This window comes from Aedes aegypti, chromosome 2, assembly GCF_002204515.2.
Source record: "Aedes aegypti strain LVP_AGWG chromosome 2, AaegL5.0 Primary Assembly, whole genome shotgun sequence".
Lineage (NCBI taxonomy): Eukaryota > Metazoa > Arthropoda > Insecta > Diptera > Culicidae > Aedes > Aedes aegypti.
Genome location: NC_035108.1, coordinates 444,263,836 through 444,280,247, shown reverse-complemented (window position 1 = coordinate 444,280,247; position 16,412 = coordinate 444,263,836). Strand labels below are relative to the sequence as shown.

Below are 16,412 nucleotides of genomic sequence, written 5' to 3'. Positions count from 1 at the left end.
GCGTAGATTTCAAAGATTTTGGCCACACTGCTCTTATAGGAGCTGATGTTTCAGATGATGGTGTGTGTGAGGGGGTGGTGATTGTGGTTCGGTTTGTTTACATCAAGTTAGGCTGAATCCGTTCGCCTGGTCGGTCGTGAATCCGTGATCGTGCGTGAGCTGCCAGGTGCAGGGGCCGTGCAGTGACCATCAGTGAGTGATAAAAATACCCTTAAAGAAATTAATCATCGAGAGGAAAGGCAAACCTTTCGAAAACGATGTGAACAAAGAAGTTAGGTGGTGTTCTATTATTTCCAAACAAAAGTTTGCAAAGTACCGCTTCGGTGGGAATCATGTCGAGGCCATCATGAATTCCTATTCCGCCGATGCACGGGATTACTATTCCTACTGTTCGACGCCGGATGAAGTGGACACAGATCCCCTTTGCTGTTGTGAATATTTCGATCGGAATGAAGACCGTAATCACATTCTAGCTTGCTGCTGCAATTGCGTGGACTTTGACGAATCCTGTGACAGGTTTGTGTACCTAGTTTCGGAAAGGAAGCATTGGCAGAGGCAGCTCATGGCCATATCCATCCGGTTGCGGATGGTTTGGGTGATTGATACGGTTGCTTCCGCTCGGTCGTTCGGTCGGAAGTTTGCTGATGCATATGATTTTTTTTTCTCTATGCTTTATTCTCAATTGAGATCCTAAAGTAGTGGCGCACTGTATACAGACCAGAGGCTCCCAAGTTTATCCACGTTACAAAACTTAAGACTATCTTCCCAAATTATGGGGCTTGTGATATATTAATTAAACACAAATCTTTTTTTTAATCTGTTTGAAGATATGTACATAGTTGTCTATCGTCTTTTTGTATCAGCTAACTTTATTTTGTTCTTCCTAAACCATTATTTGATTTAAGATTTTGGTAATTCTAAATTTTCTAAACGGAACCGTGTCTAAATCGGAACGCGATATTATTTTTTCAATATTGGTTTTAAAAATAACATTAGAGAATGTTGCTACGTTATGTATGTATGTATGTTTATTTATTTGTGACGATAACCTATTAGTTTTAAACTTTTTTGATTAGCCTTCGGAATGGTAAACCTAGATTTCTATAGGGCAGAACAATGTATAGTCCTGTTCCTTTCCAAGGAAGTTCTCGAAATTTTTAGAAATTATTTCCAACACTGCTTAAATGAAATTTTGGGAGGTATTTATAAAACAAATTCTATGATTATCTCTGATAAAGCTTCTGCAGAAATTCCAGATGAACTCCTGCAAGAATGCAATCGTGGTCTACAATTTCATAATCTGAAGTTTTTAAAATATTTTATCAGTGATTTTTTTTTCCAAACATGTTGTGTAGGGTGAAATGTTAAGGAAAACGGAATTTTCGTGGGCTGTAGTATGAAAAATAGCTAAAAAGTGGAAAAAATCTTTTTTTTTTTTCGATGTATTATTTTGAAACCTTCCGATTATGAAAATATGACCAAAAAATAGAAACTGCTGGTAAAAAACCGAGGTACATTTGATTTTTACAATCTGCTGGTCCAGACATAGCGTGCCCTGGATAATATCGAACAGAGAATCTTTAAAGAAAATCATGTAGGAATAGTCTGGGGAATTACAGGAATAATTGTTTTAGCATTTGCTTGAGTGTAAACTTAAATTGAAATTTAAAGAATCTATAGAATGTTATACAGATCACTAAGGATATCTTGGATTTTTTTTGGAAGAAATCGAGACGAATTCTTGAAGCATAAGTTAATAACTGAAAAAAAACTCGAGAAATGCTTATCATGCTTACCTAAAACATTTGTTTTCCCTGACCTCGTTCAGGCTGTGATATTTACGGCAGGGTGGCCACCGAACCAAAAAAAAAACGGGAAAAGCGGAAAAAAGGCGGGAATTTGAATCCACCTGAAAAATACGGAAAAACCGGGAATTTCAGAAGATCACCGGGAAAATCGTTTTGAACGAACATCTTCAAGCTGTAATCTGCGAACCAAATGTAATCTAAAAACCTCCAAAATAAGTAATAGGAAGTAGTTATGTTTAATGATATTGTGATGAGGCATCCGCAATTGTGAACAAATATCTTCCAAACATTGATTATTTAATTTCTTAAAAATGTTTAACTCTTTTATTAGCAATGTTTCGAAATATTTTTTTTTTGTGTTCAGAAAAATTGGATCAGATAAATTTAAAAAAAATATTCCTAGATTAACATAAAAAAACGTAACACCATATGAAAACTAAAGCTTTTCTCGTCCACCCTTACGCTGCTACTCAAAGAGAATCTGTTGTACTTGGTAAAATTTTCCAAACGATTTCCGAAATATTTTTATGGTGTATAGAAAAACCTTTGGGTTCCAAAGAACATTTTGTTCTTTACGAACATTTTCATATATTGTACTTTTCAAGTATTTTGAATTTTTGTGTTCTCGTACCGTCAGGGCTAATAGTTTTTGAGCTTTTCTCTAACTTTTTTTACTCGACGTTTTGAATTAAAGTTTAATTACTTATTGCAGACTGGTTTGCAGAAGAGTGCTATTCTGTAATTGCTAAATACCACAACTAGTCTCAAAAACAAGCCTTTATTCATAAAAGCTTTTACTACGTCACGATTAGATAGACAAAGTTTTGAATAAGAGTTCATTTACGATTTTAATAATGATCAAGTTGTTATAGCTCATATAAAATGTGTAGAATATCCATACAAAAAGCATTACGACAGGGTGGGTGGATGTCAAAAATGATAAGCCTCGGTGTTATTAAAATTGTGAGTGAACCCTAAGTAAGAGCTTCCACATGTGTGGCCTTGTTTCATCCATACCTTGAACTTATTTGCTTAGAGAACTCTTTATTTTCCATTTTATTCGAACGATAGAGAATTAAAATAATTTCAATTACGATTAAAAACTACTTGGGCATCTTTATGCTTTACTTAGGTACCTGGGGCTTTTGTCAGCCAATTTAGCTGAAATTCAGCATTAAGATGCATTTAATATGATTATAAACCAAAGAAAAACCTCGAAATTTCAAGAGTACGAGTCTAGAGAAACAAACAGAGGTCTGATTTGAAATTTCGATTTTTTTTATAATCCAACCAATTTATCAAATTTTCAACGCGAACGGTTGTTAGGTTCTCTAACTTAAAAAGTTTTAATCTTAAAACTTGAACTTGAAAATTCGAAGTTGGTAAATATGGTTCAAATAGCATTCAAATGAAACCCCTATCGTGTCAAGAGTAGGATCTGTTTTATTAGCACAATTAACCATTTATAGATAGCTCCAGAGCTTCATTTCGACGAACGTGAGAAAAATCAATTCAGATGAATACTGTACTATGTCATAGTTTTCAGTATAAGATTCTATGTAGATTTGAACAATCTAATAGTCTAATAGTGATAGTAATGTTCCAAAAGTGAAACTATTGATAAACAATCAAATTACTATGGAAAACAACTAAAAAAATTAAACCAACTAAAAAAAATATTGCTGAGCTTGATATAGAAAAAATCAATTAAAGTCGTTAGAAAGAATGGATTAAAAACCGGGAAAATTATGTAAAATATACCGGGAAACCTAAAAAAACCTTTAATTAAGCATACACATAAAGCATTTTTTTATTTTTTATTTTGGTATTTTACTGAAAATGCGTACACAATTTGTATTACAATCCAAAACTTCAATGGCGGTCAGCTTTCATCAAGAATTTGTTAACTCAAGTCAGCTTTTAAACACTGTGTCTTGTATCAAAATAATAGTTTACGCAACATGTTGCTGAATGATGATTTTGACGGCGCGTGTCATATATTTATCCTACGAGGCTTGCCTAGTTGGATAATTACGACGAGTGCTGTAAACGTCGAAATCAGCAACGAGTTGCGTACCACATTTTTTGCCATTTCGTTGAAGACCACTTGAGGGTATCAGATCGAGATGCACTCATCATTATTTTGCTCTTTCTGAAAATGGTTGTGTAATGATTCGTTACGCAATTCAAAACTGTTACGTAATAAAAAAGTGTTTTGATTTCAGTTTCGTAATGACTCAGTGCAGGAAAGTAGGCCGTTTCAGGACGGATTGACGTCATGAAAAATAGCCTATTACGATGAGAAATTGCAAAAATTAGTTTTTTAGCGATAATGATGCTATATAATACATTTTAAGGATCTTAGAAAACAAAAAAAATGAGAAGAAAATTGATTCGACTCTATGTACAATTCGATTTTATGAACAATTTTGAAACCGAAATGTCCACTAAATCGAGGTATACCTGTACTCAGCTATTCCATAACACAGATGATATTTACTTTGATCATAACTTCCTAATAGACGGGCCAAATTTACCATCAGTTGAATGATATTTTGATGCACTTCCATATGCCGGTAATCACATCTGCACCTTTTGTCCTTTTACGACATATAAGCATTGAAAGTTTGTTAAAAAATGTGAAACAAGCATCGATAACTCATTCTATTATCAGCAGCGACAGAACGTTTTATACTGACGGGTCAAAAACAAATGATTCCACTGGATTTGGTGTATACAACGATTTTCATAGCGCCGCCCACAAACTTCAGAACCCTTGTTCAGTATACGTCGCAGAATTAGCGGCTATACACTATGCATTAGAGCGAATTGCCTCTCTTCCCTCTGATCGATATTTCATTTTTACGGATAGTCTCAGCTCCATCGAGGCTATACGTTCAATGAGGCCGGTAAAGCACTCACCGTATTTTCTCAGTGAAATACGATCTAAATTGAGTGCTTTGTCGAATCATACCATCACCTTGGTTTGGGTCCCCTCGCATTGCTCGATTCCGGGCAATGAGAAAGCGGACGCACTCGCCAAGGTGGGCGCTATGGAAGGCGATATTTATGATCGACAAATCGCCTTTGAAGAATTTTTCACAATTGCTCGTCAGCAGACCTTGCTCAGTTGGCAACAAAAATGGGATAAAGGGGATTTGGGCAGGTTACATTCCATTCTCCCGCAGGTGTCAAAGAAGTCGTGGTTTAAAGGGATGAACATGAGTCGCGACTTTATCAAGATAATGTGTCGGCTGATGTCCAACCACTACTCGTTAGGCTCGCATCTCTATCGAATAGGGCTCGCAGATAACAATCGATGTGGTTGTGGAGCTGGTTACCAAGACATCAACCATGTTGTCTGGTACTGTCCCGAATACGGAATTGCCAGATCAAATCTATGTATATCTCTCAGGGCCCGAGGAAAACCAGACAAGGAAGACATTAGAGATGTGTTGGGTAGACTGGACTTTGACTACATGTTACTTGTTTACAAGTTTCTGAAGCAAATCGACGTTTTTGTTTGATAATATGCTTTTTGTTCCGCTTGTCCACCTCGTTTACCCCTTCCCGTTTTTTGGATGTCCACCTTGTTTCCCTCGAAACCCGTTTGTTTGTACCGTTACAGGTTGTCGTCATGTCCACTCTGCGTTGATCAGCACCAATAACGCCACTACAATATGCTGCTGTTGAAGATCAACAAGTAAACCCAAAATTCCCATCCCTTCCAAAAATGATTGTTCTCCTTAACCTCGACCAAACCGCGAGTTTTACGGTTCCCCAAAACTAACCTAGATAATAAGAAGCAAATATGATTTTGTAAAATAAATCAATAGAATCCGGCTCCGTAATGCCTAAGAGCGCTTGAGCCTGCTAAATAAATGATAAGATAAAAAAAAAAAACTCATTCTATGGTGAATCTACAATTTTAGTGTGTTCAGCAAAGATGCGTGTTTCATCATTGCAAATAACTTGGGTCGTCCTAAATATTAAACATTATTCATGCTTTGTTGAAAACGTGTTTTTAGGGATCCATCTCAAACAAAGCGCTCTATCTCGCTTTAAGTAAAATATAGACCATCCATGTTTTCAGCAAAATTGTTTACAGTAATAAATGCCACAACTTTGCGGAAAACACCAACCCTCTATCTCGCCAATGAGAAACCATATTTTTCTATCTCCTTTTTAGGGGGATTAATCACAAAATCAATACTGTCAAAAGATGACACATGTCATACCGATCGTTTTTGCTAAAGACGTCACTATTCTATATCTTCAACCCCGAGAGGTGTTAATTAAGAGCGTCAGAATGGCGTTTCAAATCACTGTGCAATGCTGTAAATCAGGCCTGGCCAATATTTTTGAACCGTCAAACACGTCTTGGACAGTGGAGTCTCAAATTCATATTTTGGGGAGCAAGAGTTCTTTTATCAAATTTCTTCTTTCAGTCTCATGACATTCATGTTCTATCACACATGACTATCTAAAGCCACTACATTTCGAATTCAATAAGCAAGTCAGTTGGTTTTCATGATTTAATATTTAGACATTCATGTTTGTTTCACATGACAACCTAATGTTGATACACATGTTATTATACCGTGAAGTCAATGACGAAATCCATATGGCTACCACAATCAAGTCATGTGGTTTTTCTCATTGCGCAAATCTATAGGTAAAACACACGACCTTGACTTGTAGAGTTTTCTCAGTGTAACCTTTTTTTTTATGTTCGCGAGGAATTGTAACCTTTGCCTAATATCAATCGTTTCTCTTGGTGAAATCGAGATGATGATAATTACTTCTGCTCAAGATTATACAAAATTCAGTCTTATATTCTGTGTTAATCTTGCCTAGGAATTCATGAGAATCCTGAAAAAAAATCGGATACCACTGTCAGAAACACACATAAATCAAAAATCTTCATCCTGAATTTTTGAAAATGCTGAACAAAATTTTATAAGAATATTACACAGAATTCTGTAAGAAATACGACTAAGATTCAGTGCTGGGAATGGTAATAGTAGTAGGCTTGAATTTCGCGAAAATTCCGTGGCTGTTCCCAGTACAGTAGTTCAAAAACGTGAATCTCATCAAGTAGCCTATGTTGGGTGAATGAATTTTCTAAATCGTTAGTGTCATTGAAGGCTCTAAATGCGGGAAATGGAACAGGAAATAGAACATTTTTCAACAGTAATTTTGGGTTGCCCTTAGCAACGGGTGTTTTGCTATTTTCAAGGTTTTTGCCTACGGCAGCGATGGGCATGAGTTTCACTGGCTTCGCTGACTGTGATTGGCTCTGTTTGGCTACTGTAGAGTGAATTTCAGATTTTTTTTCCCAATCCTGCTAAGATTACGTGAGTTCTTCAATCTTAAGTAGGATTTTGTGAAATATTGGCTAAAATTGTATGAGAAAGGCAGTATTCTCTTGAAAAACCTTAAAAAACGTTGAAAACTCTCCCAGGATTGTTTGATTATGAGTATGATTCCTGTAAAGCCCTGGGCATTATTTCACAAGCGTTCAAAATTTCTTGGGTAGACTCTCCAGAATAGCCTGTGCAAAACTATTGAATTATTTCGAAAATATCCAAAATATCAGGATGCTCAGCCACATTTATTTAACTTTCCTAAGGAATTTGCTTAATTTACTGACTTTTGTTAGATTTCATGCGAAAGGCCCGTTACACAATATTGTTTGAAGTCTGCGTTTTAAAAAAACAGCACCAGCATTGATAAATTGGGAACCTCTCGAGTATACAATAGAGCAATCGCGCAGTGACGAGTAGTGCCAGCGCGTGAACATGTCTATGTTTGACATAGTGCTGAAACATTGATTTGTAAATAGATTGAACATTTTCGACAACTCCAATCTGGGGTACTTCCGTCTGTGCTTCTTCTTGTTCCACCGGGCAGATCGTCTTGACGTTGCCGAAGCAAAATTGTCTTGGCGACCTGAAGTGTTTCGGTTTTTATTTTTTGCAAATTCGCCTCCCTGGCTTATTCAGTAGCGAACCTTTACCAAGTGATAACAACTGGTTGTTTTGTTGTCGAAGAACAGTACCGGAAGTGCTCCAGATAAAACACCCGGGCTCAAATGGGGCCACCGCCACCGTTGTAGATAGGTATCAATCATAATCGCAAAACCATAGCTTTCACGTTAGAAAAGGGCTAAAAATTTCGCTATAATTTTTCATCGCCTTCACCCTTTCTAGTTTTTCATTTAAATCGTCGTGTGCGAATGGGTTCCTATATGTGTATTTTGTGTCGTTTCCCTAACCAGAATTAGTATTATCCTTGCTGACGGTAGGGGTGTCCATGAATATCCTAGCTCTGGAAAATTTATGAATTTATTCCGTTATGCACTGACTGTTTTGCTTATTTGATTAATTTACGTAGAAAAATGTAGCTCAATAGTAGCATTAAATATTGGCTTTTATTTGTGTTATTTTATCAGTTGTGAAACGAGTAACATTTCAAAATTAATACCATGACAAATTTCTAACTAAGATCTTCTTCTTCTTGGTATTATACATCCTCACTGGGACAGAGCCTGTTTCTCAGCTTAGTGCTCTTATGAGCACTTCCACAGTTATTAACTGAGAGCTTTCTTTGTCAATGTTGCCATTTTCACATTCGTATATCGTATGGAAGGTACGATGATACTCTATGCCCAGGGAAGTCAAGGAAATTTCCTTTACGAAAAGATCTTGGACCGACCGGGAATCGAACTCAGATACTTTCAGCATGGCTTTACTTTGTAATCGCGGACTCTAACCACTCGGCTAAGAAAAGGCCCCCGGTTCAAACAAAGTATAACAAATAAAACAATAAAATCAAAATTATCAATTCAGAAACTATTTGCATAGGCGAACAGACGTTATAATTCTTGTCGCTGTCTATCTAACACATGTTTAATAGTCGATTCTAATATCTGGACAAACATTTCAAAAGGGCACATCGACATTGGTAAACATTGACTTTGCAAGATGTTGTTGAGCCCAATTCAACTCGATCACGCTCACCAATACCACTATTAGAAAGAACTAACACCAATGAGGGGCCCAGATAGCCGTAGCGGTAAACGCGCAGCTATTCAGCAAGACCAAGCTGAGGGTCGTGGGTTCGAATCCAACCGGTCGAGGATCTTTTCGGGTTGGAAATATTCTCGACTTCCCTGGGCATAGAGTATCATCGTACCTGCCACACGATATACGCATGCAAAAATGGTCAATCGGCAAAGAAAGCTCTCAGTTAATAACTGTGGAAGTGCCCATAAGAACACTAAGCTGATGAGCAGGCTCTGTCCCAGTTGGGATGTAACGCCAGAAAGAAGAAAGAAGAAGAACACCAATCTTTCTGATAGTGGTGTTAGTTTGCGTGGGCGGGCTAAGAAGAGCTCAACAGCAACGTTTCTAAAAAAAGGCTCAAGACCTCTTGGGCCCTTTTCAAATGTTTGTCCAGATATATACTGTCCATAAAAGCATAACTGTCCCATATGGAAAAAATACCATTGAACAAATGGCGCTCAAAGTTTAAAGTTGGTCTTCTCATACAAATTTTCATAATTTTCTAGTAAATTCTTGAATTTATTTAACACAATCACACGAATAACTCATTTTGCTTTCAATGATCAGCAAAAAATAAACATGAAAATAATTCACTTTCTGCAGTTGCTATTTGACTTTAAAGTTCATATAGAGTTTGTTATGCCTTAATTTTTCAATATAGGACTGCACCAACTTCATATTTTTCATTTAAATGGTAAGAATTCAATCGTGAAAGTTATTTCATCTTCTATATTTTTGAAGGTAACTGTAAAATAACTTTCGCTAGAAAATACTTGCAAACGAGCTCATCAGTGCCATGAAATCTGAACTTGTGATTACGATACAAGGAAATGTTCCATAGATTGTGTACCTACTGGTGCGCTTATCATCAATTACTTGATTGGATGTCATTCTCCGGTTTCTTATCTATATGATATGATATGATCCGCATATGTTCGATTGCCGTTTTTTTTTTCGGGTACAATTTGTTGTAATAATTAATACTCACGACGACCTTAAAAAAATGCTTGTATGTCACCTTCCACAAAAGCACAAAAACTCTTTTATCTTTTCTGCACGTTCATTCTTTGATTACAGATTGCAACATCCTATCAAAAAATGATTGAATTTCCTAACCGCAGCCAAGCCGTAAGTTTTACGGTTCCCTAAAACTAACTTGGTATTAAAAGTAGCAAATATGATTTTGTTGAAAGAAATCGTTAACATCTCAGCTCCGTAATGCCTAAAGGCGCTCGCGCCTGCTAGATAAATCATTAAGTAATAAAAAACGAATCTATTTTACAATGTGGACAATTCCATAAGACAGTTTTTTTTTTATTCTGCAGTAATTACCTAATTTCAGTCTTCTAAAACTTTGATTACACAGTGCGTGCAATGCACGAACATTTGTGCAAGTTGCACGAATGTTTGCGCGAACTGTGTAATATGTGTACGAACTACTAGCAAACATTTTATAGGAACATATTCGTGCATTCAAACATGTTGGTTGCGTTGCATAGCAACCGTAGAATGTTGTGAAGTACAAAAAGGAAAACAAATTACTCATTTGTCTTGGTCAGATTGATAATGGAAACATGTTGTCGGAAAAAAAATCTCCAAAGTCTCTTCGAGAGATTTCTCCAAGATTTTTTTCGAAGATTTCTCCAGAGATGTTACAGAAATTCCTCCAAGATAATCTCTACAGTGATATATATTGCGGTTATCCAGGGATTCTACTAGGAATTTCGCCAGAGATTCTTCTAGGAAGAACTTTTAATCACAACCAGATTTTTTCAGATCGGCTCAGATAAGGCTACCTTTAGCAATTCCTCTGGGAATTATACCAGACGTTCCTTCACGGATTTCACCAAGGATTATTTCAAAGATTCCTCCAGAAACACCACTACAGGGATTCTTCTAGAGATTACACAACGCGTTTATTAAGGTGTTTGTCCAGGAAGATCGAAGGTCCACAACAAAAGAAAACTAGCGATTTTCCTCAAGCCTGCCTTGATTGTCGTTGGTGAGCTGGAGTTATATTGACACGGGCCCTTCAAGCGCGCCAACCCCATATATATGAACCGTGGCCAACATGATTTTGACATTGCAGTTTGGGAAAGTTTTGTTTCATATTTCGTGTGTAATATCTTTGCCTCCCTCCCTGGTCATAACAATGATCTCGGTAGGAATGATATACTTTACCAGAAACGAACAATTACCCGAGTGTCTTGTCAAAAACAACTTTTCTCTAATATTTGATGAATTTACAACAAGACGCATGATTCAATGCATGGCTGGATCGGAATATAATAACCGCATGCAATTGATCTTGATCCGTTGGTTTTGGATCTCAGCCAGTTCTTGGAGTGAGATTTTTTGAAGACTGCCTAATTTAAATTGTATGTTAATTGAAAATCTTCAATAGTGCTCATAAGCTGGGATGAGCTCCTACCAGAAATTTTTAACCCGTATAGACCTGGCTGAACAAAAAGAATGTTAAGGAAAACCTGTGAACCTTTAAATACACGATTGAATTGGATAACCATTAAGAAAAAAACTACTAATTGAACATTAACACTTCATTTTTTCAAAAGAAAAAAAAATAAAATAAAATCTAATTGTTGCTTATCTTTACAGATAGGCCTATTTCGTCTGCGACTTACAGACTTCTTCAGAGTCGGTCGAGCATATTCTATATACATTATACTGAAGAAACTACTCGATGAATGTTTGGAAGTTTTTTCATCTTTATTAACGAGTTTTTTAGCCGTGGACTATCATCTCGGCACTAACGGATAACTTTACTTCCTTTTCGAAGAAAGTCGTCACTATAACTCTCACGGCATAAATTACTATCTCGGGGATGAAAGTTTTGCTGGAGTCATCCTTGGCTCAAACAATTCTTATATTAATTTTGCTGGTGGGTCTTCTTGGGTTGTCCCTGGTCGAATTCCTGGAACAGTTCTCAAGAGACTTCCTCGAACAGTCCCAGGAGAAAGTTTTCAAGCGGTTCCTGAGAGAAACAGTGAATGATTTCTTGCCTGAAAATGCCTGAAAAAAATGTGCCTGTGTTGTAGGGTGCGGCTTATTTTTCAAAAGTTCTCAAAACCAAAAATTCGTGTGCTCTACTGAATTATTATCACATTAAAAGAGAAACCTCAAAATATGAGCCAAAAATATTAACATTTAGAGGTGGCGCAAGCGTCTTGAAGGTGAATTTTCAAGTTATGAAAAATGACATTCAGTGAAATAAACATAACTTTGTAATTTTTCAACCGATTTTGAAACTTTTAGCATAAATACCTTCAAAATTAAATTTGTAAAAACTTTGTACAACATCGAATTTATCTAAAATTAAAACTAGTCTTAGTTATAAATACTTTTATCTAAATTTTTCTTCATTTTACTAAAAAAATCATTTTTGTTTGACCATAACTTCATAATTACTCAATCGATTCCGAATCTTTCTTCATGTTTTTGAAGCAAATTTATTTGTTTTTCATTGTTCATACAACACTTTTTTTTTTTTCTAAAAAATGGGTTTGACTTAGTAATTCAACAAAAACTACCCAAAAACATGATTTTTCAATGAAAAAATATTTTTTTTATTGATTATTTAAGTTTTTTTCGCCGGAAATTGCATTTTTTCTATTAAACTTAAATTTATAAAGCATCTTGCCTTAATTACGAGTTGAACAGTGCATATATATTTTACATACGCAAAAATATTTTTGTTGTAGAATTATTTAAAAATTGTTGCAAAGTCACTCACAAAGGTTAAACAAATGAGAAAAACCAGTTTCAGCTTTGAAGATAATATTTAACTGGCAAATAATTGAAAAAACTGGCATTTTTCTTTAAAAAATCATGTTTTTGTTCAGTTTTTGCTGAAAAACTTGGTCAAGACATTTTTTTAGTGAAATGTGATGTATGAGAGGTTTGAAACCAATTGAATAAGCTTCAAAATCATATAAAAAGATTTGGAATCGGTTGAGTAATCCTGAAGTTATGGTCAAACAAAGTTGAAATTTTTAGAAAAATGAGGAAAATTTTTGAGAAAATTACTTATAACTAAAACTATTTTTGATTTTAGACAAATTTGATGTTCTATAGAGTTTTCATAAATTTAATTTTGAAGGTATTGATGCTAAAAGTTTCAAAATCGGTTGAAAAATAACACAGTTATGTTTACTTCACTGAAGGTCATTTTTCATAACCTGAAAATTTACCTTCAAGACGCTTGCGCCACCTCTAAATTTTAATATTTTTGGCTCAGATTTTGAGGTTTCTCTTTTAATGTGATTAGAATTCAGTAGAGCATACGAATTTTTTGTTTTGAGAACTTTTGAAAAATAAGCCGCACCCTACTGTGTTGGTAGCAAAGCTTTGAGCCACCCTTCTCTAGTAGAGAAACTAGGTAGAATACAGGACGCTTCGATGCTTACTGACTTTAAAATGGCTTGCTCAATTTTCACCACCTAATACAATTTCAATCTTTTTTCAATAATTTTTTTCAAATTATTTTTGTTATGGCTATAGCGGTCATGCGACTCAAAGGCAAAGGGAGTCTATTGAAGATTTTTACACATGATTGAAATGAATAGGTGAATAGACGTCGCAAGGAATTTGCGACGTCTATTTTTTTTTATGTTTAATTAACGACCTTTTAACTCAATCAAGAGTCATTCGGGTCGGCCGCGACGTCTATTCACCTATTCATTTCAATCATGTGTAAAAATCTTCAATAGACTCCCTTTGCCTTTGAGTCGCATGACCGCTATAGCCATAACAAAAATAATTTGAAAAAAAGAACGAAAAAAATGGAATGTCAAGGAAAAGTTCCTAACTTTTTTTTCAAACTTATGAATACACAAAAAAAAACTGTTTTGAAGATCTCTTACGAAAGAATCTTTTGAAGATCTAGCAGCTGTTTTCAGATCATGCTCCCTGGAGCACTTGGTGCTCTGCAAAGTCTTTGCAGGTGCTCCGCGACATTTTTAAAGATTTACAACGTCTGTTCTATAAACTTGAAGTTAATAAGTTCATTATTTGATGGCACAAAAATGAAATCCTATCAAACTTGAGCTTAAGTTGGTCGGTGTTCAGACAGATAAGATTAGATGAAAATTTGGCGTTCTAAAGATACGAACTCCATCAATTCTGATTTTTCCTTTGCTATTTAGATACATATGTACCATCAATGCACCAGTATCCGCTCATGTTCCAGTACCCCCGCTCACACTTAAAAAAGATGGGTTTAAGCAACGTAAATTTGTAAATTTTAGCCGCTAGCTATTTCGAATCGACATTAAAGCATACTGTGAGCATTTTCTCTTTTTTAACTCGTGAGCGGGCTACTGGAACATGAGCGGGTACTGGTGCTCTCACGGTATCCTCAAATAGTTATGTTCCATCATTATAGTAAATAATCCAAGTATTTTTACATTTGGAATGCTTGGGGTACGTTTTCATAAACCATTAAAAACACTTAGTCTAGTCTAGTAGGCTTCGTGGCCGTGCGGTTAGCGGCGTCAGCCGGTTAGGCGTATTGTGAATGCCACGAAGTGTGGGTTCGATTCCCGCTCCAGGCAGTGAAAACTTTTCGTCAAACGAAAAATTCATCACTGGGCTACTGGGTGTTTCGTGTTGTCCGTTGCCTAATGTTCGTGATTGTTCAAGTCTTTGGCTGAAGACGGTGTAAATTGTCTTTTTAGTCTGTACGTTTGTATAGCTGGCCCTCAGATGTCTTGAGCGTGACGCTGTTCCCGACTCTATCGACTACTGTAGCTGGCGTTATCAGGAATTTAGTAGACAGTTAGTTCTGCGGCAGAAGGTTCTTCATTAGAACTTGATCCCCGACGTCAACCAAAGACTCCTTTGCTCCCACTCCTTTATCTCTGTTTTCTTTGGCCTGGTACTTGACAGTCCAGTCCTTATCCCGCAGTTCTCCATCGTCCAATGTAGCTTCTTGCAGATGAGGTATCAGGTCTCGAAAACGCCTACCAAACATCAACTCAGCCGGAGCAACGCCGGTCGTCGAATGCGGAGTGATCGAGTATATGTAGACATAATCTTGTAAGCCGTCTTTCCAGTCTGTTCCGTTATTCTTGCTAATCCGTAAAACCTTTAGGAGCGACCGATTTTGTCGTTCAGCTTCACCGTTCGCACTTGGCCAGTAGGGAGTGGTGTGCGTCAGCTTAATGCCACGATCAACGCAAAAATCTTTCAAAAGTTGTCTCGAAAAGTTCATGGCGTTGTCTAATGTTATCACCTGGGGTAGTCCCATCCTGGTGAATATTTCCTTCAGGGTGCGGATCGCTCGATGAAGTTTGCTCCATAGGTTCCACAATCATATATCTGCTGTACAAATCGATCAGTACAAACAAGTAGAACCCGTTAGGGAGTGGCCCCAGAAAATCTCCGGCTAAGTGAACCCATGGAGCACATGGCAATTCCCTGATTCGTAGCGGTTCTGGTTTTTTAAATGGCGCAACCACTTGACAGTCGAAACATTCCTTACACGATTTCTTCACATCGCCATCTATTCCCGGCCACCATACAGCTGCTCGTAGCCTTCTTTTCATCTTTTCTTGTCCTGGATGTCCAGTGTGTGCTTATGCCAGCACCGTACTTCGTAGTTGTTTTGGAATCACGATTTTGTTCTTCCTCAGTAGTACTTCGGTTGCAAAGCACAACTCCGACTTGAATGGTACGTACTTTTGGAGTGTCTCGTCCCAGTTGTCGCTATGCAATGCTTTCCTCACCTGTTGTGTTTCACCGTCGTCTTGAGAGCACTGTACGATCTCGTCGAAAGTCACCGCTGAGGGTCTGTTAACTCTGTTAACTTTTACGATCGAGCAAAGGGCTTTCTCAGACTCCTTGTCGAACGTTTTTGCCTTTAGCACCTCACATAGTCTGGACAAAGATCAGCAATGTTCAGCTCTCCTGGGACGTGCCGTATTGAATACCGGTATGATTGCATACGCAGTACCCATCGCTCTTGACGCTGGTTTGGAATCGATGTCTCGCGGAAGATATTAACCAGCGGTTTATGGTCTGTTAGGATCGTAAAATGCAGTCCTCGTAGATACATTTGGAAACGCTCCGTGGCCCAAACGATCCCGAATGCTTCCTTGTCCAAAGTAGGGTACTTTTTCTCCGTTGGCGAGAGAGTCTTGCTTGCAAAAGTGATCACTCGCGGCTGACCATTCACTGTTTGCAGTAGTACTGCACCAAGGCCGCATAACGCGGGTAGATCACCTTTCCGTGGTGCGTTATGGCGTAAAGATCTACCAATGAACCCTAGTCCTGACTGCTTCAAATGAAGAGAACAGGATGCTATAGTAATCAAAGGAACACTATTAGTCCTTGTTACATTTTAAACCTTGTTAAAAGTGAAAAGTCTCGGTTTTCCAGTAGCCAAGAATGACCTTTAGACAAGGATAAAAATGAGTCGAAATCAACAAGTTGTTTTCTAATATTTTATTTATTGTTCTCTAGTTTGAAGAAGTATGGTCTAGGATTCTGATGCATGGACAATATCGGTGTCACTTCCCGA

General features: G+C 37.0%; 1 protein-coding gene across 5 annotated transcripts in view; it reads left to right on the top strand.

Moving 5' to 3' along the window:
* The first annotated feature begins 74 nt into the window (after positions 1-74).
* The window catches only part of LOC5565829 (palmitoyltransferase ZDHHC23), a 42,091-nt gene continuing 25,753 nt past the window's right edge, over positions 75-16,412 (top strand). Inside the window, exon 1 of one of the 5 annotated variants that reach the window (XM_021847906.1) lies at positions 75-192. Coding sequence is in view for 1 of the 5 variants with exons in the window: in XM_001650148.3 (XP_001650198.2) it covers positions 347-516 (170 nt within the window). In the remaining 4 variants the exon portion in view is untranslated. The other 4 variants (XM_021847907.1, XM_021847910.1, XM_001650148.3 and 1 more) reach the window with 4 other exon arrangements.